This window comes from Mesoplodon bidens (genome assembly GCF_964165515.1).
Source record: "Mesoplodon bidens genome assembly, chromosome: X".
Classification (NCBI taxonomy): domain Eukaryota; kingdom Metazoa; phylum Chordata; class Mammalia; order Artiodactyla; family Ziphiidae; genus Mesoplodon; species Mesoplodon bidens.
In genome coordinates, this window is record NC_138163.1 from 21582329 (window position 1) to 21609038 (window position 26710).

The 26710-nt window shown below is 43.5% G+C and overlaps 1 protein-coding gene across 3 annotated transcripts in view; it reads left to right on the top strand.

Annotated features, from left to right (window-relative positions):
* Positions 1-26710, top strand: part of FGF13 (fibroblast growth factor 13) — a 496141-nt gene that overhangs the window by 405552 nt on the left and 63879 nt on the right. For 2 of the 3 annotated variants that reach the window (XM_081222678.1, XM_081222677.1), the window contains one exon: positions 24663-24773. In XM_081222678.1, coding sequence (XP_081078804.1) covers positions 24663-24773 — 111 coding nt within the window. Of the gene's footprint in view, positions 1-22475; positions 22757-24662; positions 24774-26710 lie in introns of those variants that run through there. The other variant, XM_081222676.1, reaches the window with a different exon arrangement.

Here is a 26710-nt window from a genome sequence, read left to right on the forward strand (position 1 = left end):
ATCTCTTTTCTACCCATATTTAAATGCTAGATAAGAGAGTGACTTCCCTCTGAAACTTTGCATATCCTGGAGTTATAATCCACAGAGCCAAAACAGGAAAGCTACAAAAATTGTATCAGCTTAGAGTATAAGCAAATAAGCTATTGCATGATAAATTATGATTCATAAAATGCTTTTATTTAATATAAATGTGTTCATATTTTACTGCTTATAAGGCTCCTCAACAGTATGGATTCACACATTTTTCTTCAGTTTTTGCTAACTGCAGCTTTGGAAAAGATAATATAATATTAAAATACTGGGTGAGTGAAAGTCACTCACTGTTCTATTTAAAATATAAGTTTTTCAGTCTGTCTTCTTTTTCATATTGAGTGTTATGACCTTCTTGAACTTGGGAGATTTTTTTACACAAGATTGAAATAAGGAGTTATATAAAAGTAATGTCCAGTGGGAAAAGCATAAACACTGCAGAGCTGATACATTTTTCCAGCCCTTTGTTGTTCACTGTAATGCCTTTTGGAGCATTCTTTGTAGGCCATGGTTCCAAGCATCTAAGGACAAGGAATATTAATCATTGGCTCTGTCTCACATTTTACTAGATATGTTTTCCTAGTAGATCACAAAAATGTGTTGGCTTCTTTGATAGCCTGTATACTTCCAGAGTACATCTAGAAGAACAGTTCTCCCGTAGAATTAAATCGGGTGAATTTGTTCCACGGTGATTTCTTCCAGGCATCTCATTGTATTTCATCATGTAAAAAGTGATGCGATTATGGGCTTTAGTCAGAATGTTATTTTGTTCCCTTAAGATTCATTCTCAGGAAGGTTGAGCAAATTTGAATTTCATATGAAAGCTTTCTTTATGTGCTTCAGCAACTCTTTCCCTTTATAGAAGAGAAAATCTTCTTGTTGGAGAGATCTACAGATCTCCTCAGTGCCTGTGGGACCTGGGCCAGCAGCAGGGGGCCTTCACCCAAGGCTACTGCTTCCTGATCCTCAATAGTGGACCCGCTATGCAGATTTCCCAGAGAGAACATTGGTGTTGCAGTTATCCAACCCCTCCAGAAATTTGTCACTGAGCAAAATTTGCCTTCATCTCCCACTAGAAAGACTCTGAGTTTAAGAAAAGAAAAAAAACAACTAAGCTAAAAAACAGGAATCTCATTCTTGCTAAGAGACAATGCAGTAGAGTGGGCAGAACACAGGTTAAAGAGACAGCCTCTAGCCCTCCGTCGCTCTGTGATGTTGGGCAAGTTACTTAGTCTTTCTGAGCATCACTTTCCATGTCTGTTAAAAACTGAGGTAAGCATAATACCTTCCTTGCAGGGTTGCCATAAGGATTAGAGATAAGGTTTGTAATGAGTGTAGCACTCAGTAGGCACTTAATAGATATGAGCTATTATTATGGCAGCAAAGCATAGGGTTAAAAGCAGGGACTCTGGAACCAGACTGTTAGGGTGCAAATCCTGCCTCTGACATATACTAGCTGCCACTTAGGCAAGTTGCTTTACCTCCTCATACCTCAGTTTTATCATCCCCCAAATTAGGGAGAATAATAGTACCCACCTCTTCAGTAGGATAAAATTAATTAATACATGCAATGGACCAGTGTCTGGCCCATACAGTAGGTACAATGTAAGTATTTGCTATTATTCTCTTCCACTCCAGACAGTTCAGACCAGGCCAGGCTCAGGAGATGGGATCCCATTGGCGGTCTCAACTGAATATTAGTCACTTCTGTTGGTCTGTACTAGATGGAAGGTTCTGGCTGTTTTTGTCAAGATATCTGTGCAGATAAAATTGGCTTTAACAAGATGTGTCAACAAGAAGAATAACAGAAACAGCAACTAAAATTTATTGTGTATATACTATATGCCAAATACATGCTAAGCTCTTTACCAATATTAATCCATTTAGCTCTTACAATTACCCTAGGAGATAGGTACTGTAGTTATTTTCATCTTACAGCTGAAGAAACTGAAGAACAGAGAGATTAATTGGTGTTCTAAAGTCACACAGCTCTCATGGTATGGACTCAAAAATCACACCTAAGTTTTCTAGTGGCAGAGTTTGTGCTCTTAACCACTCTACCATATGGCCCACTATCTTCTGTATTAAGTGGAGAACCTGCCCTGGGGCTTCAGGCTTCCTGTGCTTCATGTCTTTTTTTAATTTGATGAAGGAACTGAATATGATGGACAAATAATTCTATGGCTATGTGATAAACTCCCATGACCATTGTTTTTCTGATTAGTGGTGGGTTAATTAAATTCAAAGAGGTTTTGTGTACATAGGTCTCTTATTTTCTAGACGAGGAAACATCTAGACAGAGTATAGACAGTTTTCCAAAAGTCTCAAGACAAGTTATGAAGAGAACTGAGACTCAGACCCAGGATTCTTCTTTCCATCATTCCATCAAGCCTGTAGTTCGAAAAGTGGAAATGACAGTTGACCTTGGACACAACTAAATACTATTTCTAATTATCATGTGCAAACCCATAACAAAAGTTGCCTCATTACAACGCCTAGTCCTTACTTTTGCAAATGCTAAGTCATGCTTTGTCCATTACCAATAATGTCAATATTTTTGCAGGGAGGAGAAAAGGAACTTCAAGCTTTCCGGGCACGTAAAAGGAAATATCAGTGGAAATGCATGCCAAAACAAATATCCTTAGTTAGGAAAGAAGCTATTATATTATCAATACTCTTTGCCTTCAATGGCATTTCCTCTGCTGCAGTCACAAACACCATCTGCAGCCGGCTCCTCTGAAGAGGGAAAGACTTGAAATGCGTAATGTCTGGTGCTTGCTAGCTGAGAAATCTCCCAGTACAGCTTAGGAAGAACAAGAGTGCAGTTTCTGATTCAATGAGACAGAAAGGAGCTGTCCTAGGCCTGTGTCAACTTCTCGTGCTCTGGGTGTTAGATTCGGTGAGCTGTATCCCCTGGTAAATAAGCATATCATGGGCTTCACTGTCTTTACTTGGTGCTTTTCTGTTAGCAGTGACAGAGGGCATGCGTGCCTTTCCCTACAAACTCAGCGGCTTTCTTCTCCCTGCCCTGTTGGTACAGCATCATTTGTGTACTCAAGATGGTCCCCTTAACTCAGGAAATTATAAAATTGGAAAAAAAGTGAAAAAATAGGTGTCATTTTAGACACATCTTTTCCATCCCCATCAAATCCGATTACTTATTTACCCATAGTTCAGGTTACATAGAAACTCTATTCAGACTAGAAGGCCCGTGAAATGTTTTCCAAATCAAGGTGAGAAACAAAACAAACCACAACTTGTAAAACATATTGATCTATGACTCAAAAATAGATCAATTGAAGCGAACCATGATGAACAAGACAAATGAAACTCAAACTGTTTCTTCATAAACTTAAAAATTTTTGAATAATTTTAGATTTACAGAAAAGTTGCAAAGATGATACAGAGTTCCCACTTACCCTTCATCCAATTTTCCCTAACGTTAACATCTTAAATTACTATGGTACATCTATGAAAACTAAGAAACCAACACTGGTACATTACTATCAGATAAACCCCAGCTTTTATTCAGATTTCACCAGTTTCTCCACTAATACCCTTGTTCCCTTCCAGAGTCCCATCCAGGGTACCATATCTCATTTAATCATCACATCTTCATCTCTTCTGGTCTGTGACAGCTTCTTTGTGTCTTGTTTTTTAGCTTGGACTGTTCTAACAGTAAATACACATTTACTCCTGTGATTCAAAGATAAGACCACTGACTATTCCAGCAAGTCACCTAATTTACAAATTCTGATCTGGATTTGTAAGTACTGAGCTTAACAAAATTCTGCTTTAAAACCACCTTATGACTAATCCCAGCCTCTAGAATGCTCGAAGTATTCTCCACTAACTCTCCCTTTTGAGCCACTACTCAGGGGGTGCCTTTCTCATGCCCAGCATGTTTTTATGACCAGCGGGCTCTCTGGTGGTCTTTTTGTGTTGGGCTTTGACAGTGGGATCCATAATGATTTCATTCAATCATTCACTAAATGCTAGAATCCTTTCTACAACATCTGATAAGTGTTTACCAGGCCTGTGTGAACCCCGCAGCCCCTATATGAACACTTCCAATGACAGGGCACTGATTACCTCCTGAGAGAATCCATTCTATCCATTTTTGGACAGCCCCTATTGTTAAAAATGGCATTGTCAAAGTGAGCCCTGATCTGTTTCCTTGTAGTTTCTCTTCATTGACCCTATTGCTGTCTTCTAGAGAATCAAGTTATTGGATGGCAAGTAAGCTCCATCTCCAGTCCCACTCACTCCAGGGGCGTGGAGGGAGTCAGACACTTGGGTGGTCCAGCTTTGTTAAGATAGTATCACTTGGTAGGTGTCTGAATTGTGGCATGTGACTCAGCTGCTCTGGGCCTCATTGGATTATTGTGAAAATGAAATGAAGTAATGGATATGACAGCACCTGGCACATTGCCAGGCACAGAGAAGACTCTTAATACATGAGACTTGGTCAGGATGAGCAACTCCTGAATACCCAGAATGAAAAGTACCGTTTATGTTATATTATATTATTGTATTCTTTGCTCTTCCTCACAGTGGTGAATTCTAACCTTCCCTTCTTATTAACAAACTTCCTTAAAGACTTACTTTTATTTTTCTGTTGCCTTTTTTTTCCTCGAGGTTTAATTAAGCTGTTACTGAACAGAACTCAAGTGTTAAATAACCTGACAGGATCAGTTCCTAACATTCTTCAATCCCATATATTGCCAATGTGTGAGATTAGTCATGGTAGTGGATGGGAGAATTTGGAAGGGATTAGCAAATACCCCTGCTAATCAACAAAATATGCAAATGAGGCCCCCTCTTGTGGCATTGATTTCCGGCTCCATGGCAACACCAGGGTTAGCTGTGTACAGGGGAAGAAGTGATTTCAAAGCTGCAAAGTATGATAGAAATCACTGCAATGGGCATCAAGGCGGAAAAAAAAAACACAAAAAAAACCCTGAAACATATTTCCACTTCTTGAAGAAATTCATACAACTTCCTATAGGTTTTTACTTCCCTGAGCCTCTACTACTGGAATGTTAATTGACAATGATATTAACAGAAAACAACAGCAACAAAGAGTAGAAAAAGTCAGAAGTGATCCATGAAATCTGTAATCCATCCGTTTGACCAAACAACTATAAATTAAGATTATTTGGGGCTTCCCTGGTGGCACAGTGGTTAAGAATCCGCCTGCCAATGCAGGGGACACGGGTTCGAGCCCTGGTCCGGGAAGATCCCACATGCCTCAGAGCAACTAGCCGGCGAGCCACAACTACTGAAGCCCATGTGCCTAGAGCCCGTGCTCTGCAACAAGAGAAGCCACCACAATGAGAAGCTCACGCACCTCAACGAAGACCCAACGCAGACAAAAATAAATAAATAAACTTTTTTTAAAAAGAGAAAAGAACCAAAAGAAAAGAAAAGAAACATTAAAGAAAAAAAGATTATTTGCACACCTGAGCGTAGCAGGATTGTCTGGGTTAGGAACCCAGTTCCAGCCGTCATTAGCTTAGCCAAAACTTTCACCTCATTGTCCTCTTTTGTAACATGGGGATAATAATTGTTCCTACGTCATAGGGTTGCTGTGATCGTTGAGTAAGTCAACACGCATAAAGTGTTTAGAACAGAGCCTGGTCTAGAGTAAAAGCTCCAAAAAACTGCTAGCTTCTATTATCACTCCTCATCATTATTATTATTCCTGCTGGTTGGTCGTGATTCTGGAATAGAGACTACCTTTCAATTTTATACACTGTGGAGAAAATACAGGGCAAGAAAGGTTATATTTTCCATTTTCTAATTTTGTGTGTGCTGAAAAAGACTTGGAAATGTCAGCCCTGGAGAGGTTTTATAGGTATTATCATTTTCAATTTCAATAAAACACTTAGGAAAATGATAACTGTGATTCTGGTTGAGGCATGGGATCCAAGTAAAGCCACATTATTGTTTAAACTCTCATCAAAATCTAGGAGCAGGCGGATGACTGTAAAATGGGATGTGATCAGAATTGAATTCATTTACCTCAGAAACTGAGTCACCTCTTGATCTAATTAATTTTACTATATATATTTAATATGTATATGTATTAAATATATTTATTAATTATATATAAACCTCTTCCTCTCTCTCTCTCTCCCTCTCTCTCTCTCTCTCTCTCTCTCTGAAAAACAAACCCAGGCCCCTGTACCCTCGTGGGACAGTTTTCTTTGTGGTCTCTGCTCATTTCACCATGCCTCTGTCTGTTGGTTGATTAGGTTTCTAGTCCAAGCAGGATAATTACAGTAATTCAAGTTTGGATTTAACTGTCAGTGCTTACATTTGAGGGGAGATTATTCTAACAGATACCGGGCTACTTGCTTTGTGAGGTCAGAATTGTTGCTTCTTTTGGGCTTCCCTGGTGGCGCAGTGGTTGAGAGTCCGCCTGCTGATGCAGGGGACACAGGTTCATGCCCAGGTCTGGGGGGATCCCACATGCCACAGAGCGGCTGGGCCCGTGAGCCATGGCTGCTGAGCCTGTGCGTCTGGAGCCTGTGCTCTGCAGCGGGAGAGGCCACAACAGTGAGAGGCCTGCGTACGGCAAAAAAAAAAAAAAAAAAAAAAAAAAAAAAAAAAAAAATTGTTGCTCCTTTTTTCTTTTCTTTTTTTTTAATGCAAACAGAACTCCTGCCGATCACTGCCCAGTGGTTGAAACACTTTTGGAGTCACAGCCTAATGGAGCTGAAAGGCAAGGAGCCTAGAACTCAGAAACCTGAGGTTTGAAACCCTGCTAGCCTCTGCTACCCTTTGACTTCTTCCTTCACTCCGCTGCCCTTTGTTTTCCTGGATACCTTTTTGTAAGCAACTACACTGCCTCCTTGGAATGAGGCAGGGCCTCAAATGATCAATCAATAAATTAGGTGTGTGATGGTAGGCAAACCATGACCTCTTGGTGAGAAACAGTTTTCTGGTCTGTAAAATGGAGCCAATTGAAATCTCCTCTGGCTTCGTCACCAGTTCTTAAGCATATCAAATCAGACAATGGTTGTAAAAGGGCTCTGTCAGACCTTAACGTGTTGTATACTTCTGAAGAATTATTTTAATATGAAATATGGCAAAATATAGGCCAACCTAGTTACCAACGTGATTTAACTTCTTTCCCTTTCACAAGGATTCAGTCATTCCCGGCTTATAGTTCGATGCCTGAACTATATAGTTCTTCTGTCTATGTGAAAACATGGCTACCTTCTAACATACATTTGTAGGTGAACCTACTCTTATCAAAATAGACCCGTCCTGCATTTCAGTTTTCCAGATGCCTCCTTTATAAACAGAGAAAGGGACAGTTAGCTAATTCATTTAGCCAGGAAACAGTCATTTTATTGAGTCCCTACTCTTTGTAGCTGTGGGCATCCAGAGATGAAGTCCCAGTCCCTGCCGTGGGAGCTCACTGTTTGGTGAGCATGACAGACAATTCGACGGAAAATGAACACTGTAAATGCCATAATAGCTGTCTGTGTGGGTGCTATGGAGCAGAGAAGAAGAAACTGTCTTTACAGGGGGGTTGTTGAGGAAGGTTTCCCAGGGGAGATCACGCCTGAAATAAATCTTAAAGCATTTGCTAGTGAGAGGGAAGAGAATTTTCAAAGCTATAGCAGTTGGAGTGGCTGAAGGGCTGGAAGGGGTGTCTTGGGGAAGGGAAGTCCTTTGGTATGGCTGAAATGCAATGTGATTGAGGAAGGAAGGAAGGGTGACAAGGAAGTCTGGGGCCTCACAATGGAAGGCTTGTCAGTGGAGAGCCGCCGAGGGTTGTTAACAGGACGTGCATGATCAGATTTGTCTGTTAATATTGGAGCAGTGAGCAGAGAGGAGGCCATGGTGAAATTCAGGCGAGACATAAAACTGGAATAGGTGAAAATCTTAACAATAGGAATTTAGAGAAGACAGTAAGACTACAGAACCTGCAGTACTGGGTTACTCCTTGGAAGTGAGGTGGGAAAGCGAAGGACACAGGATCATACCTAAGTTCCTGGCTTGACTGAGATGGTGGATGAATCCAGAAAGGAGTAGGCTACGAGAAACTCATGTAATAGCCACATGGAATAAGAGAGGAGGAAACAGTTTGGGGAGATGAGTTCGATTTCAGATTTGTTTAGTTCGAGGTCCTGAATGGCATTTGGGTAGAACTCTCCATGTATAGAGCTCAGAGGAGGTATCTGAGCTGATGAAAGTGTAGGGGAGGACAACGTTTTCCTCAACCCTTTTGGGTTTCAGGCCCAGCCTCAACCCTGGCTGGGTCTGAACAGCACACAAAGACAAATTAACAAGAGAAAAGCATACAAAATTACTTAGCGTCAGGTTTATGTGACATAAGAGTCTTCATAGGGCTTCCCTGGTGGTGCAGTGGTTGAGAGTCCACCTGCCGATGCAGGGGACACGGGTTCGTGCCCCGGTCCAGGAAGATCCCACATGCCACAGAACGGCTGGGCCCGTGAGCCATGGCCACTGAGCCTGTGCGTCCGGAGCCTGTGCTCCGCAACGGGAGAGGCCACAGCGGTGGGAGGCCCCATACCGCAAAAAAAAAAAAAAAAAAAAAAAAAAAAAAGAGCCTTCATAAGGAAATGCAGACCAGAAGGAACAATTAGACCTGAGTATTTTTATGCTAGTTTTGATGAAGAATGGGCAGTCATATAGAAATATAATAGACCAAGGGGTATGAGGTAAGTGTAATAAACTGGGGGAAACTCAGCAAGGCCTTTGGAGATAATGATGCTCCTTTCCCCTGGGTACAAGAAGGGCACTTCTCACATGAGGGTTTCATGACGTGTGTCTGGGGAGAAGGGAGGATGGAAGGTGAGAGTGACTTTCCTGCTTTTGCTGTTTTCTCAAAGTCCTTCAGCTTAACATTTTCAATGTGCCATATTTAGGGGCATCATGTCCTGAACTCCATCAAAAGCGATGGAAATTTCTGGAGTTGTTACAGTAGAAAAGGTAGTTATTTCCTACACTGTTCATGAGGCTGGGTCCCTATCATATATCAAGAGTCAGCTAGGTGTCATCTCCTTTTAGAGTCCTTCCCTGACTTTCCAATCTCAATTAGTTTCTTTGGTATTACTCTCGACTAGCATTCTGTTCTTTTCTTTTATAGCAGCAATCACAATTTACAACTACTTATTTATGTTTAAGAGTTTACTCTTTAGCTCTTCATGGGACTCTCATGTCCATGTGAGCCCGATCCCATCTGCCTTGTTCACTGCTGTATACCTACAACTCAGCCTGGCACATAATAAGTACTCCAAGAACACTCGTTGAGTGGATGAATGAAGAGTAAATACCTACGAAGAGGAGCATGAGGGAGAAATTACACAGCTTAAGACAGAATCCTAAGGAACTCAAATGGTCAGCAACAGGAAAAGGAGACTGAGAAGGAGCAGTGAAATATAGGTAGGAGGAAAACCAGGAGAACAGAGCCTCGAGAAGCCTATGGAAGAATGTCAAGAAGAGAATGGTCAGTGGCATCCAATGCTGCTGAAGCGTTGTGTAAAGTAATGACTGAGAAGCAGTCATTGCATGTAACAATAAGGAGGTTATTGATGATCTTAGTATAGGCAATTTTAGTGTCATGGTGGAAATAAAGTTTGAATCAGGACTTCTAGTCAATATGTTGAACTAAGGTCTTGCAGAAGCCCCTATCCTTCCATAAAAACATAGAAAGAGTGGATAAAATATGAGCATGTCTTTGACAATACGAAAGAAAATTCAAAATCAAAAAAGAAAAAATTTCCAGGTGATAGAAACAAGGCAGCAATTCAAAGCCAAAGCAAAGTGCAACAGTTAAAGCTACATGGCCATCAAGAGTATTAGACCTGGATGTATATCTTGGGGCTTAAGGTGAAGCCACAGACCTGATGCAGAGCCTTGAGCTTCCTGCATAAAGCTAGGAGCCAGAATTCCTGACCAGCTCATGATAAATCAGGACTCAAGGCCTGGGGATGCAGAATATAGGTGGAGTGTCCATTCTGGGCCTAGAGTGTAAGAAATCAAAGCCCCACATCTTAATTGATACTAAAAAACTGGGAAATTAACATTAAAAAACCGACTTTGATCCAGTGAAACCCAGAGAGTACTGGCAGAGAAAGAACACAAAATTGTAGAGATGGATAAGTCTGCTATCCAGGGTTCACATAGGGCTTCTACAGAAAAGAACTCTCCTGCTGAAGGTGAGTCCACAGTCAAATTTACAGAGCAAGAGGGGAAATAAGACACTGCAGGGGTAGTCAGAAGTGACAATAAACAGGGTGATCTATATTCCAGAAAAGTTGTATAATAAGGCAATATGAAAGAGACTTTAACATAAGCATCTTCAAAATGTTCCATAGGATAAAGGAAGGAATAGAATCCATAAGGTATAAACAGCATGCTGTGAAAAAAAATAGCAGGCATATTAGAAAAGATGAAACAGACATTATAAAAAGTATATATGTGTATGTATATATGTGTACACATGCATGTATGTATATACATATATAATTTTTATTATGCTATATGTAACTTATGTAATGTATAATACAGTATTTGTGTGTGCATCAGTGGAATAAAAACAAAATCAAGCAATAGACTAAATCCAACTAGAGAGGGAATCGGTGAAGCACCCCGATTCTACAAAGTTAAAGAGATGAGACTAGGAAAGAGAAGTAAGAAAGAATGGAGGAGAGAATGACATCTCACATACACCTAATAGAAGCTTCAGAAGAAGAATAGAGATTTAAGGGGAAGCAGTAGATGAAGAGTTGATGGCTAAATTTCCAGAATTGAAGCAAAACAATTGAACAGTTGAAGGAGCATAAGAAGAGGAATGCAGTGAGTAGGAATATTTTTGATGTTTTAACTATATTCAAAGATCAACCAAATACTAGTTGTCCCTCTCTAAAAGGGATATTGAAATCTATAGGGAGGAATCGCCAGGAATATATACACACAGACACACACATAATATATCATATGGTGAATATGAAGAAGGGAAGTGGGTATTGTTGGTAAAGATGTGGGGTATTTGTGGCTGCGCACAGGCTCTCTCTAGTTGCGGCGAGCGGGGGCTACTCCTCGTTGCGGTGCGCGGGCTTCTCTTGCTGTGGAGCACAGGCTCTAGGCGCGCAGGCTTCAGTAGTTGCAGCACGCGGGCTCCAGAGTGCAGGCAGCCTCAGTAGTTGTGGCGCACGGGCTTAGTTGCTCCGCGGCATGTGGGATCTTTGCGGATGAACGCCTGAACCCATGTCCCCTGCATTGGCAGGCGGATTCTTAACCACTGCACCACCAGGGAAGCCCTGCAGGGGACTTTTAAACTGAGGGATTCTCCAAAGCTGTTAGTTCCCTTGAAGCTACTTTGGCAGGCTGTTCTGTCATTTTAATGTCACCACTAGAGGCGCTCTTTTGTAGTACAATATAATATTGCCTCCATAAAATCTGTTAGAATGAGCCACTGGGGGGCGGGGGGGTCATGAGGACATTATTAGTAGTCATTAACCCAGCACCGATGAGAGGAGCTGAGAGGAGCTGTCTTATTGGAAAGCACTGACCCAGGGATAGGATATGGGGAAGGACAATATTAATGAAGGAGAAGAATTAGGACAACCTGGATGCTAAAGTCTTATCTTCAAGAGCTGAGGCCTCATAAGGGCAGTGGGCACCTGGGCTGAGGTGCTGGCTTTACAGCATTGCCTGAAGCCTACACGGAGTGTACTCACACACACACAAACACACACACACACACACGTACATACAGCATGTTGTCTTGGTTCTTATAATGAAATAGTGCACTGTTGTTTCCCTTAACAATTCTGCTTAAGTATATTTTTTTCAGACCAAAGGATACCAGTATTCTGATAGAGAAAGTAGGCACTGGTATTTTAGCGGCAGGAAGAGGAATGAGTAAGTAGGAAGATTTTTTCATTTGTTTTCAACATATTCAAACATTAACCAAATCCTACTTGTCCCTCTCCAATAGGAATACTGAAATCTACATAGAGGAATTACTAGGATTATCTGGCTTGGACAGTCATTTCCCCATAATCTTTTTTTTTTTTTTTTTTTTTTTTTTCAGTACGCGGGCCTCTCACTGTTGTGGCCTCTCCCGTTGCGGAGCACAGGCTCTGGACACGCAGGCCCAGTGGCCATGGCTCATGGGCCCAGCCACTTCGTGGCATGTGGGATCTTCCCGGACCGGGGCACGAACCCGTGTCCCCTGCATCGACAGGCGGACTCTCAACCACTGCGCCACCACGGAAGCCCTCCCCATAATCTTTAATTCATTTGTTAGCTTAAAGTTTTATCATCATCATCATAAAATTATTTAATAACTGCCCACACGCAAATCTCTGGTTGCTAAGTTCACCCCGGTTGTTGCAGGAGGAGAATGCATGACTCACTGTGGCATACATGCCAATTTAATTTTCATTTTGATTGGCATCTTTCCAAAAGGATTACTTCTACTAAACCCTCTGCTGATGGCAGTTGTAAATCGATAAACTACTGTACACTTGAACATCACCATTGACAATATTGTGTGGAACACGATCAGTGGGGAAGGGAAGACAGTTGGTTTACAAGCAAGAAATAAACAACTCACAAATGTCCATCAGAACCTCCACCTAGCACATTTTATTTCTCCCGATCCCCAGAATGCTTCACGACCATACCTGTAATCAATATTGCACAGAAAAGTACACTCCTGGAGAATGGTTACAATAGGGGATCAACTTGTTGCCAAGTGATTCAAAGTGCAGGGGCATCATAATCCAAGATTGTGTAAATCCTCTCACCTGAGGGAAAGTAATATAGCCTTGTAAGAACTCAGCACCAGGAGTCAGTTTAACCCAGGTTGAAGTCTGGCTTTACCCGGTTTCATTCCCCGACTTCCTAGCTCTTTCTCATCCTCCAAAATCCATCTTTAGTGGGATGGTTTTGTGTGTGTGTGTGTGTGTGTGTGTGTGTGTGTGTGTGTGTTTTCTGAAGCTGACGACTTCTGCCCACATTTAGCTGTGCCTTCTTTTGCATGCTCCCAACACTTTGGACATTAGTACCACTCTTACTGTGTTTCATCACATTTGGTTTTAGTCATTTTATTTACTTATCTTTCTCCTCCGCTTGAGGCCAGGGACAGTCATTGGAGAGGCAGTAGAGCAGTTTTAAGAACATGGGATGTAAGTCAGAATGCATGGATTTGAATCCTCCACTTCTTACCTGAATGAACTCATTAACCTCTTTTTGCCTCAGCTTCTTCATCTGTAGAATGGGGATAAGCCCATAAGGTGATTGTTAAGTATTAAGTGTATCAATAAGGGTAAGGTACTTAGAATAGTGCCAGGGGTATAGTTAGTGCTCGATAAACCCATTGTAGCTATTCGTACCTTTGCATCTTTCAAGGTACCTTTGCACCCCTTCAGGGTGTAGCTTGGTACATGGCAAATGGTTCTCAGTCGATTTTAAATGAATGAATGAACAATTTGGCCCAGGACAAATTCATTTAACTTCTCTTGCCTCAGATCTCTTCTCTAAAATGAGGTTGTTAATTGAGCATCAAGGCCAATGAAATCAGCTTCTCAAATTGCTTGAGGTCTTCAGTGGTTACAGGAGAAGTTAGTAAATAATTTCAATCTGTTGATTATACTTTTAGCTGTTTGTCAGAAGGGAAAAGTTAGAGCAAATTAGTTAGAATGGATACTGGAGAAACCCCTGATTGAAAAAGAATAGTCATGGGCGTCAGAGCATGGAAGTGAATACACTGTGTGTAATATTTTTCTCTCTTTTGGCTGAACTCAAGCTTCCTGTAGCTGGAAGCAGATGGCACAAAAATGCTTACAGTGTGGAAAGCCAGTTTTCCCTGTATGAAAAGAACTGAGAGAATTGGGAGTAGCTTTAACTTCTTGTCTCCACTAAGTAGGGGTGAAGAAAAAGTCCGGGAAATGTCTTTTGGGTCTCATAGCATTCCAAAACCCCAGATTACCTGAGTCACACCAGGCCCTGGTGTCAAAGTACTCCTTGGGCTGAGAAACCCAGAATAGCATTAAGCAGTGATTTATAATCATTGAATTTTAGTGAGAAAGGTAGTGAAGTTTTCTTTAAATATCACTCTAAGAAGTTATGAATTATGCTCATAAATATGCAAAGGTCATATCTATTCTTGTTTGTTTCATACTTCACTTTTGTTTTTCTTAAAAAAAGAAGAGAACATAACTGAGTTGAAAAGCATGCCATATTCCATCTTTTTTCTGTTAACCAAGCCAAGAGATAGCCATATCCGAGCACCACTGTTTAGCGACCCAAATTCCAAACCCGGTGCCAAGAAGAAAAAGGACTGGCCTTGTACACATAACATTGTATTGGCTGAGGATCTTTAGTTTAAATATGGGCACTGCCACCTATGTACAGGCCAGGAAACCATAGATAAATCGCTTAGTCTCTCTAGACTGCCCTCTCCTCTTCTGTAAAATGGCAATAATGACAATACCTACCTTACAGGTTGTTGTAAGGTTTAAGTTGCTTATCCAATTATAACCACAGTATTTATTGAGTGTTATCACCATTTGAAACCCCAGTTTGGGCAAAAAAAAAAAAAAAAAAAACCCAAACCAAAAAACAAATGAACAACAACTAAAGCAGAGTGGAGAGTTTAAAAGTCCTCTAGGGCATCTGCACGGTTCTCAGGGGGATCATCGACCTGGCCTTTGACCCCTCCTTAGAATCTGGAGGATACCATCTTCTCCAAATTCGGCAGGTTCTGCTGCCCAAATTCTGGCTGCTGTCTGAAAAGAGATGTGTTAAGACTTAATCCTGAGAGAGCACTGAAGTAGTTTCCCATACCTCTCTGCTCCTTTCAAAGATGGCAACTCTTGACAGGAAGCTGATGGAAACAGTGCCATTGGCAAATAGGAAATCAATCCAGAGTTCCTTATACTGCTTGTGAATCCTGCCCCCCTATGGTAAGTAACAGTGAACATTAGATCATTTGTAAACACTGCATTCCCTTCCACACATCTTGAGCTTAGGTCACCTTCCTCCAGAAATCCTATTTCCTGAAACAGCTTAGATCCAGAAAAATGACTGATTGTCTGCTTCTGCCTCAAATCCTCCATTATTTTTTTCCCCTGGCTTTTCATTTAGATTACTTAGTTCACTGGGCAAGAAATGACCCCAGTGTTACAGATATTTTGCCTCTGAGTTTTGTACATTTCTCATCTGCCATAAGTGTTTCATCATAGAAACACCTCATTTATGTTTGTTAGCCACCAGTCAGCTCATAAAATAGCAACTGTTCCTTCAAGATCTTCAAATATTATTGAATAAAACTCAATTGATCTCAGAGAAGCTGGTACTTTTGCTGGTTCTGGATGCTCTGTCACCACTGGGGCAAACCATGTAGTGAAGAATAAATGTATTGTATGTACAAAGTATTACCCACACGTTAAACGAGAGAAACTTTAGAAAATGGGTGCGACTGCCTTGACCCACATGTTCCAAGTTCATCCAATATGATCTTCCAAAGGCAAAGGCACTAGTTATCTCCACGCCCCATCAGACAGGACCTTACGCTTTCTCAGTAATGGTGTTGCTACCCTTTTCCTCGTGACCCCTTCGTGGTTGCAGGTCATGGGTATGTGAATAGTAGTGTAGTTTTAATGACAGAATGAGAGCCTTGAGTCCATATATCCACCAAGGTAGATAAGGTTTCTGTTGTAGTCACAAAAGCTTCTATAGGAAAATCAGCAATCAGCCATGGTATTTGACAACCCTTGCTAAAAGGAATGTTTTCCTTGTACAAAACTTCAATCCCCACATCTTGAAGCTTAAGCTCATTTTCTTGTGATCCTTCCTCTCTCTGAATGATCAAGGGAGAAACTTCCACCCCAGCAATCCGATATTTTTCTCCAGGTTTTCTTTTTCTTTCTTTTTTTTTAACATCTTTATTGGAGTATAATTGCTTTACAATGGTGTGTTAGTTTCTGCTGTATAACAAAGTGAATCAGCTATACGTACAAGTCCATGCCACTCTCTAACTTCGTCCCAGCTCACCCTTACCCATCCCCGTATCCGCCAGTCCATTCTCTACTTCTGCATCTTTATTCCTGACCTGCCACTAGGTTCTTCATAACCTTTATTCCTTTTTTAGATTTCATATATATATATATGTTAGCATATGGTATTTGTTTTTCTCTTTCTGACTTACTTCACTCTGTATGACAGACTCTAGGTCCATCCACCTCACTACAAATAACTCAGTTTCGTTTCTTTTATGGCTGTGTAATATTCCACTGTATATATGTACCACTTCTTCTTTATCCATTCATCTGTTGATGGACACTTAGGTTGCTTCCATGTCCTCTTCAGGTTTTCTTGATTAAAGTGACCAAGCAGGTAATCAGAGTCCTTGAACTCTTGATGTTGCAGTTGCTATGGCTAATTAAAATGGCAAGGAGCTGAATTCATAGATATGATTAATAGCATCAGGGTGCTTTATGGTTTTAATGTTCATAAATTATGACTGCACAATGAAATTTTTATATGGGTTATAGGATTTTTCCTCTTAAGGATCAGAATTAATTAGTGTGTTCCCAATTGATTTTATTTATTTATCTATCTATTTATTTATTTATTTGATTTAAATATAAACCAGAGGTGGCTTCAGTACATTCTATAGCTTAAGTATTTAGAGAATGATCTCAGAAAGGGGACATAATGAAGACCAACCCCACTATTCTAGAGCAGTGCAAGCCTAGGGTTCCCTGGCTTTTCATTCCGAATGCAAATCAGGAGAGCCGATCAATTGCTAAAAAAATTGATTCTGGAGATCTTTGCTTCTGAAGCATAATTCTCCTAAATGATCTGACTGGGAGAGACTCTTTGCCAGCTAATAAATTTGTCAGATTATGTTACAGAATACAGTAGTCATTCTTTCAGTCTCTAGAATTCCAGTGTGACATTGACGAGATTTCCTTAAATTTCATTTTTCTTCCTGGTTGGAGTTAAATGGCCGGAGCTTTTGCTAATGGCGTTTCTCTAATCTCCTCATTTGTATTTCTATCCAGTCGTTTCTCTTGGCTTTTGGACATAATTAAATAGACGACAAAAGGTGGTACTTGCTGCCCAGTCTCTTCATTACCCCCTCTGCTGCCCTACTCAGTTACCAGCCAGATCCCAGTGTTGCTTGACCATGGTGCACTTGAACCTGCCCCCCTTCCCTCCCTTTGAGCTCATCATCAGTCCTTGACCTGGTAACTGACTGGTCACTGAGATGTTTTGATGGACTGTCAGTGAAGTTGGAGAGCCAACTGGCAAGTGGCTCTGAGTATGTTTATCTTCACTTCATGGAGGAAGGGTGTTTGAAATCTTTTCAGAGTTTCGGAAAGACAGCCAGTTCCTTCCTGCTCAGAAAGTACTGAGGCTGCTCCTGATTAGGCTGTCTGAATTCTCTCGTTTTTACTCATCACAGTCACATCTGTTTGGGTTTCTGCCTCTCTCCTGGAGATGCCTCTTGAGAGCAGGTCCCCCCAGCTTCTTTCCAGCTCCGCCAAGGCCTGCCAAAAGAGATTGGCAGACAACAATCAGCATTCTCTGCTCTGATAACTCACATAACTCTCCCTGAAAAGAATGCCAAAGCCTGCTTCTCAAGTGAACCCATGAGGAATGGAGCCGAAGAGACTCATATTTTTCTTGGGAAATCCCATGTGGAGTTTATATTCTGATGGGATGGGAAGAGAAAGGGCAGAGGGCAAGTCTGAGGAGGGCAAGATGAAGAGGTAGGAGGAACAGGCAGAAAAATCATAGGCTCCCAGGGCCCAAAAGACATTCCAGAACATCTCATCCAGAAGTCTTCAAATGTTTTGTTTTTAGTAGTGGAATCTTTTTATTTTTATCTTTTTCATAAGAAATCACACAATGAGTCCCAATATATAAAAGAGAGGAAAGAAGTGCTATGGTTGAAACACGGGTGAGGGAACTTACATCTGTGTACTCTTAGGGCTCTGCAGGATACGATTTGAAAGCCATTCATCAAGTCTCAAGGATGATTTTATTAAAGATGGGAAAACTTGGACTTCCCTGGTGGGCCAGTGGTTAAGACTCCATGCTCCCAATGCAGGGGGCGTTCGATCCCTGGTCAGGGGACTAGATCCCACATGCCACAACTAAGAGCCTGCATTCTGCAACTAAGAGATCCCGCATGCCGCAACTAAGATCTGGCCCAGGCAAATCAATAAATCAATATTTTTAAAAAATAAATAAAGGTGGGAAAAATGAAGCCCCAACAGGAGATATGACATGTCCAAGATCACACAGCCAGTTAGTGGTAGAGACAGGATTCAAAGGTATCCCTCCTGTCTCCCAGGCTAGAACTCTTTGTGAGTTGACTTGCAGAAAGAAGCCAAGGATGCTTTCTTCCTGAATCTGATGGAGGAGAGAGCTTGGGATAGGGCAGTGGGGAGCAAAGGTCTGGGAGGAGCTGCAGCGAGTAGGCCCACCTAGCATAGAGGAGTTGGGAGCCTTGGGGTTAAGCAGGGAGAATTGAAACTCTGGATCTGCAGGAGATCCAGGAAGTTCCCTAACAAGGGCGCAGGGGGAACTGGTAGGAACAGAGCAAGACAGGAGCAAAAGGCACTTTGGAAGTGTCAAAGGAATGTTCTTTATTCATCCTCCCACTGAAATGTCATGCTGCTGGCCTGGGGTGGCAGTAAGACAGAAAGGAAAGGCAAAATATGCTTCTCTAGGGTGGCCTGCGAGTCTTTCTTTCATTATTGCCTTCCCAAGATGAATGGGGTTTTGGGGCTTCCCTGGCGGTCCAGTGGTTAAGACTTTGCCTTCCAATGCAGGGGGTGCAGGTTCAATCCCTGGTCGGGGAGCTAGGATCCCACATGCCTCGCGGCCATAAAACAGAAGCAATATTGTAACAAATTCAATAAAGACTTTAAAAAAATTGTCCACATCAAAAAAATCTTTTAGATATAAAAAGATGAATGGGGTTTTAGCACAGATCTGCTTTGAGGGTTTCAGAGTTATATTCACACTCTTCTCTGAGAGCACCTGAGAAATACACATGAGAGTTAGGAAAGGATGAAAATATCTGCTTCATTAGTGGTTAAAGTGATTGTACAATACAGTTTGGACCCAAAGTCAAAATGGCTTTCATTCAGTCCCTCCCCACTGCCCCCTGCCCACCATGATCCCTCTCCAGTGACAGGCCTCTGCGAGTTCTCTCACTGAAGGAGACAGGAGAACACGTGGTCTGAAGGCCGACACACCACAGAGAGTTAGCTGCCCCTATCTCTAGTCTCACCCATGACACGTCATTCGTTTTCCTGTCCATGGAGTTGAAAGAATAAAGGGGGGGGGTATAAATAGGCAGAAGTACATTTTATGCGCTGACAGGGACATGGGACAGAGAGTCTGGTTCCCCCATACCTCTCATTTTTCAAGAGACGTTAGAGCAAGAAAGATATCTATAAACACCCATAGAATCATTTGGTAATCAGCTTTGACCCAGTGGTTCCGTGCTCATGGCATAGAGTTTAATTGTCTAATGTATTTTTCTTTAAAAAAAGCCTGGGGTGGTGGGTAGGGGTTAGTGACAGAGCTGGCGTATTTACATGTTTGTGTTTGTGACTTTGTAGTGACGTGTCCCTCCTCTTCATTATATACTCCTGAAGTCTTCTTCGTGCCTGTCTACCTCAAATATCCACCTGAAAATACCTTGTGAATGGCATCTGGACAAGCAAACAATGAGTGCTCTCCCGGTGGAGAAGCAGAAGAAAGAGCGTGGGAAAACCCTCCTCATTTTCTCAGTACCATTCCCTCATTCTTCCCAAGTTCTGTCCCTTGCCTGAATCAGAACTCTGTCTTTCTTTAGCTTTGTCATGCCTGCTTTGGTTCAAGGTCCCAAGAGAGAAGCAAGAGGAAAGAAAGAAAGAAAAAAAAAAAAAGGTCCTTGGAGTTGGTACTCAGCAGAAGGTAAAAACATGGCCAGTGAGTAGGAATCTCTTAACTGTCCATCCCACACCCCAAATATTTGGTCCTGGTCAGAGCTCCTTTTGACCCCTCTTTTGGTGAGATTATTTCCCTTCGTGGTACTTGGAATTCAAATCGCATACATTCTGAGCCAGGGAACATCTTCCTACCCTTCAGAATCAGTATCGATCAGTCATTTGTCAATTATTTTCAATAAACTTTTATTGAGCATAAATCATGTGACAGGAACTGTGCCAGGAGACGGGAATATAGTGGTGACCAAGCCCCAGTCCCAATTTTTAAGGTGTTCAGAGTTCCGTGGGAGCAGACCAGGGTTTTTCCCCTGTGAATTCAGGTCTGAAAATACTTCGATGGACTTGAGGTGCTAAAACTCTCCTACCTTGTCCTCCCTTTTCTTTTGGGAAAGTGCAAAGCACAAAGGAGCAGTAGACTAACCTGCAGGGAATTTCAGACCATTCGGCATCATTCTCCTGTATCTATCCACTTCAGTCCCTGCACCTTCACCCCCGCCCACCTTAGCAGACACATAATCGTGCTTCTGACAGGGCAAGAGACACTTCAAGATTGGGGAAAGGTGGAAGGAAGGTGGCAGCAGATTCCCCTGTGGAGCAATGAAATTTACAGAAGGTTCAAGTGATTCAACTCTGATGGGCTAAGAAGCCTGAAAGATTTCAGTTTCTTAGTTGAGGTTCAGGCGAAAGAGCTCAGGAAAGGACCAGAGTCTAGGCATTTGGTTTTGCATCTGTATCATTTCTGAAAAGATCTGCAAAGGGGTGGAGGTCCAGTAAACAGAGCATAGTGGTAGCTCCACGTTGGAGCAGGCTTACTATTGGGGGACTTCCTTTCTGGCATCAGAAATCAAGTAACATAGTAAAACAATCATGTCTGTTTGAAGGGAGGGATGTGGACGGACTATTCTTTTTGTTACATTTGACCTCACAATTCCTTCTTTCTTCTCCAGATTAAAATATAGAACAGGGAAGGGACAGAACTTGTGAATTGAGTGAAGTGAGCAACAAGCCAGACTTGATTCCTGAGCTTGAGGAGCGGGGTGGGGGTGGGGGGAAGTTAGGGTATTGGAGACGCGCCAGAGCTTAAATAAAGAGGCTCAGCTCTGCATTTCCCAGATACTGCTTATGGTACACGACCCAAGCTCTTTGTTTGGATCCCAAAGCCAAACAGAATGATGAGGGGGCGCATTCTGTTTTGTGGAGAGGAAAAACGGGGTTCGGGCCGCACAAATTGGCCTGAAATGAAAAGTCAGCAAAAACCACCGGGTGGCGGCGTGGCGTGCGGGCGCAGCTCTGCAGTGCCTTCTGCTGCTGCTGCTGCTACTGCTGCTGCCGCGGCCGCGGGGGCTAAAGCAGTCTGCGAGCCCCGGCCTCCTTCCTCAATGGCTACAAGTGTCGCCATGCGAAAAACCTCAGCGAGTGTGTTTGGAGGGGAGTGGGTGTTGTGAGTCCGAGCCTGTGGCGGGGCTCCAGGCCGGGCGTAACCTGGCCAGCTAAGAGTCACACACTAACGGAACATCCCACTCCGCCGCCCCCATCGCCAAGCAACCCCCGGCTCTTCCAACCCAACTGCCTCATCCCAGTGCCTCCTCCATCACTGTTTCCTCCCGAAGCTCCTTCGGGGAAGAGGAGGAGAGAAGGGTTTGGGAGATTGAGCCCCTACAGGTGTTAGCCCGAGCGGCCCGCCGGGGACTTGGGGGGTGGGGCGGGTGGGGGCGGCCCGCGGCAGGGAGCCAGCAGGCTGGGCTCTGGGAGGGAGGGGCCGCCGGGGGAGGGGGCCGCGGGAGGCCGTCGCGCTCTTCCGGAGGGTGCCTGCGGCGACGGAATTCCTATACTGAGTCTGTGCCGCGCCCAGAGCAGCAGCGGCGGCAGCGGCGACAGCGAAGATAGCGAAGATAGCGAAGATGCAAGGCCATTACCTGTTTGAGCCCCGTCGGAAAGCTGGCACAGGCCAACTTTTCCCGATCGGCAGGCCAAGAAGTTGCAAGGACTAGTCGGAGGCTCGGAGGGGCCAGGGCGAGGGCGCGCTCCCCCGCGCGCTTCCTCCATCCCCCCCCTCCCTGCTGCCGCCCGCGCTCCCGGCCTCTCTCCCGCCCGCGCGCCCTCCCTCCGCCTGCCTCCCTCCTCCGGCCCCCGCCGCGCGGCACCGGGCGGTGGGTGCCGCCAAACTCCGACCCGAGCCACTTGGACTCGCACAGTGTCCTCGGGGCGCAGGGGCCGAGCGCACGCACTCGCGCAGCTCTGCCTCCGCCTGGCAGTCTCGCCCGCGATCCCGGCCCGGGGCTGTGGCGTCGGCTCGGACCCAGGCAGCCGGCAGCCCGCGCAGGATCCGGACCACCGCCGGAGGAGCTCGGCCGGCATGCTGAGCCCCCTCCTCGGCTGAAGCCCGAGCGCGGAGAAGCCCGGGCGAGCGCAGGCTCCGGAGACGAAGGCGGCGGAGGCGCGAGACCGAGCGGACGAGCGGCGGAAGAGCGGGAGGAGGAGGCGAACCCGGAGAGGGGCCGGGAAAGAAGTGGTGGTGGTGGGCGTCGTGGCCATGGCGGCGGCTATCGCCAGCTCGCTCATCCGGCAGAAGCGACAAGCCCGGGAGCGTGAGAAATCGAACGCCTGCAAGTGTGTCAGCAGCCCCAGCAAAGGCAAGACCAGCTGCGACAAAAACAAGTTAAACGTCTTTTCCCGGGTCAAACTCTTCGGCTCCAAGAAGAGGCGCAGAAGGAGACCAGGTTGGAAGGGGCTCTTGGCTGGAATTTTTGCCCCCCCGTACTTTACGGGTGTGGAGGGGGCTGGGGGGCGTGGATGGAAGCGGAGGTGAGTTTGTCGGTGGCCCATCTAGTGCGGATGTGGCCACCTAGCCGGTGTGCGTGCGTGGGAAGCGATCGCTTTCTCGCCTCCTTCGTAACAGTAACAGGCTTGCTGCATTGCAACTGCCGTGGGACAGGCGCAGAGCCTGGGGGCATACCCTGCCCAGCGGGCGCGCAGTCAGCTTCAGACAGGCCACATGTGTGCAAGCCTGTGGGCTCTGGGCAGGCGTGACCCAGACGTGGCTATCGCGTGAGTGGCGTGTTAATTGCAGGCGCGGAGCTGGGCAGACCCCTGCCCACCCCCCATGCCAGGAAACCCGGGGAATCCCTCCCTTGCCTTCGCCCCCGAAGCTCTGACCCTTCCCCTCCAGCTTCCACCCCCAAGGGCCGTGGGCTGCCGCTATCTAGGCATTCTGTTTCTTTGATCACTTTTAAGCTTATCGGGACAGACTTGTGGTGCAGCTTTGAAATATTTGCTGGAGAGAAGGGGGTGGACTCCTAGAACCTGTGGCAAAGAGCTTAGTGATCTGCTTGAGACTAGTCAAACTGTGGTTACTTGCTGCTAAAATGCAGGATTGAAGAGAGTTTAAACTCAGAGCCAGATCGTGGGTCCTTTTGAGCCTATTCAGCGAGAAGAGTAGCGCGGTATTCCGGTGCCAGGGGAAATTCACACAGCTAGAGGTGTCAGGTTGCGTCAAGGTAGACCTTCAGGCGTAGAGGCAGCTTATTTGGCTATTCTTAACCAAATGAATCCTTTACGCTGTTTTCTTCCTTTTACTAGATAAATATCACAGAATTTCAGACTTATTCAACAATCTGTTATTTCGCTATTTGTGTGTTCTACACATCCTGGAATAGAAATGCAGACACACATTTTCTGCTTGCTCGAAGTTTTTAAGGCATTAGCTGTGAATTAGGCTTGTTTTTAAACAGGTTTAAGCGGTGGCAAAGCATGATTATGTGGCCTGAATAATCACGTAAATATCACTTCAGTGCAGGTGTCTGTATTCAATAAAAGCAAATTTTGGATAACATGGCTGTTATTGATAAATGAGGCACTTCATTAATCTACGGTGATTCATAATTGAAAATCATTTTGAGAACACATATTTTGGATAACTATATTTGATATGAAATTTGAAAATAAATATGAACTAATTTCCTTTCCTCCCCACCAACAAAACCCTGCTCTTTGCACCCATTTCCCCTAAGGATAATTAATACGATAGGGTATGATAATCGTTGTTTTATTCTCCCCTCCCCCTTTTTTTGTATCGCGGCTCCATTTTCTAAATAGAAGTCCTTTGATGGGGTTCCAGGTTATTTATGCGTTTTCAACCTTCTTAGAATGGAGGGAATTCTTTATTCTAATTGTGGTGTTTCTGAGGGAAATCTTTGCTAGTGTGTTTTTGGTCCCTCCTTGGTAAACCACTCTAAATCATCTTAGTATTTCTCCTTTTCCTTCCGCATGAGAAGTAGCACGTTGTTAAAAGGCAGAATATGCCATTTGACAACCCATTTCGAATGATCAATGAGATAGAGTGCCACTCTGTAAGCCAAAGGACACGCTATCAGAAACTGTCTCTGCTGTCAGTAGCTTTAGGGCTTTACCAGTGTTACCAGGTAGAAATCAAATGTTTCTTCAGTTCGGAGATTGGTTCTGAAGCTTGGAGTTTGTTTGTTTTCTTTCTTTCAGGGGACTCTTTAAAAGTGTCATTTGACCTTTTCCACTAAAATTTTAAAATAAAATTAGAGTTCTGAAATCTGAGTCTTTTCAACTATATATGTACAACTTATCAATTGATCCAAACCATCCTTCTCCTTGCAGAGCCTCAGCTTAAGGGTATAGTTACCAAACTATACAGCCGACAAGGTTACCACTTGCAGCTGCAGGCAGATGGAACCATTGATGGCACGAAAGATGAGGACAGCACTTACAGTAAGTGACTGCAAAATAAATAATAGTATATCCCAGCATGTTGTTGACACTGTGTTTTCTTTCTTTTTTTTTAAATTAACAACCCTTGCTAAATCCCAAAGCAAATCCAAAATAGAGTCAACACTATATAATCCTGTTTCAGCAGGTTAACCTCAAGGAAGGGGAACATGAAAATATCTAGAATAGTGAACTGTAGCAAATAATGTTGACACCATTCTAAAGAACAATCCAAATGTCATCTCCATGGTAATCTGGATAGATTTATGGCTGTCCTTTGGATTTTATTACTTTTTTCCCACAGAAAATTTACTCACCCACACACTGATCCTGAAATAGCACGGTTATCTCTACTCTTAAGAACCGGTCTCATCCCAAGAGAGAGGAGAGGTTTCATGTCAGGAGAATTCATCATTACAAGCTTTCACTTCTGCTCCCCCCACCTCCACAGACACTGATAACTCTCAGACTAATTGGGATTTTAACACTGAGATACCTCTACAGGTGGGTAAAGACATTTCTTTGAGTGCTTTATTTTTAACCGTGGCCTTAGGACCGAATTGGAGACCATCATGGTGAACCTAAAAGAGAAACACTTCAAAAAGAATTTCAATTTTATTTCCAATTACTGAAGAATAGTGATTCCAAGATATTATATAACCTTTTGTTACATATGCTTTATTTACTTGGAGTCATCAAAACATAAACTCACAAATAGTAACGCCCTCTTCAATGGTAATCATTGGTGGGGTTTTGCAATTAGCAGATTGCTACAGACCTATTCAGTGTTCCATGAGGCTAAACCACCTAGTTCTCACCACTCCTTCCCGATTTTCCCTAATTTATATTGCATTTCCCTCAGGCTTTGTTATTTGCCCAGAAATAGTCCCATTGCCAAGGAAAGCCCATCTGAATGCTAACAAGTCCTCTGCAGCATTTTCAGAGATGTGGGGCTAGAGACAACAAAGCCATAGACAAGGGTTCCAATGTTGAGTGTTAAAAGTTTCACGTCCTTTAAGAAAGCTTCCTGGGCTGATTGATATCCAATGCAAGACCTGAAGAGGAAGTCACTTTAATTACCCTTAAAGAAAGCTCTGTTGGTACCTAGGATGAAAAAGTTCCATACTTAAACGGTTTACTAGTTTTTTGCACTGTTTTGCAAAATGCAGTGTTACTGTTGTGATACTGAAGTTCTACAATGAGTATGCTAGATGTTCTTTCATGCATACTCTTTCTTCTGTTTGAAAAAAAATGAGTCAAGGGTAACTAGAGGGTTTTACTGCACTCCTATAACAGACATGAGTCCATTATGACCAGTAATAAAACATTCCCATAAATTGTATATTTAAATCGGTGTTTGGGAAAGAAATTAGGGGATGTAAGCTGCTCCGTTTTCCAAAGTGCCTCAGCAAAATGGATTCATTGGGCATTATTGGAAGGAAGTTCACGATCAGCTGCGAATGAGCCCCACCTGGTCAGGTTTTCCCCCATCTACTTATAACGTTTTTTTTTTTTTTTTTTTTTTTTTTTGAGGTACGTGGGCCTCTCATTGCTGTGGCCTCTCCCGTTGCGGAGCACAGGCTCCGGACGCGCAGGCTCAGCGGCCATGGCTCACGGGCCCAGCCGCTCCGCGGCATGTGGGATCCTCCCGGACCGGGGCACGAACCCGTGTCCCCTGCATCGGCAGGCGGACTCTCAATCACTGCGCCACCAGGGAAGCCCAACTTATAACGTTTTTTTGCAGATGGAAATCAGTGAAAAACTTATTTTGGGTCCAGTGTTCACATGCGTTTCCTGAAAAGGAAAAGAAAAAACAGACAATTTGTTTATAAACAGCAATATGGCACATGCATCAAGATCACACTGTATATGTAGTCATTTTAGGATATTACACACACATAGATATATACACACAGACACACACGTACACACACACATAT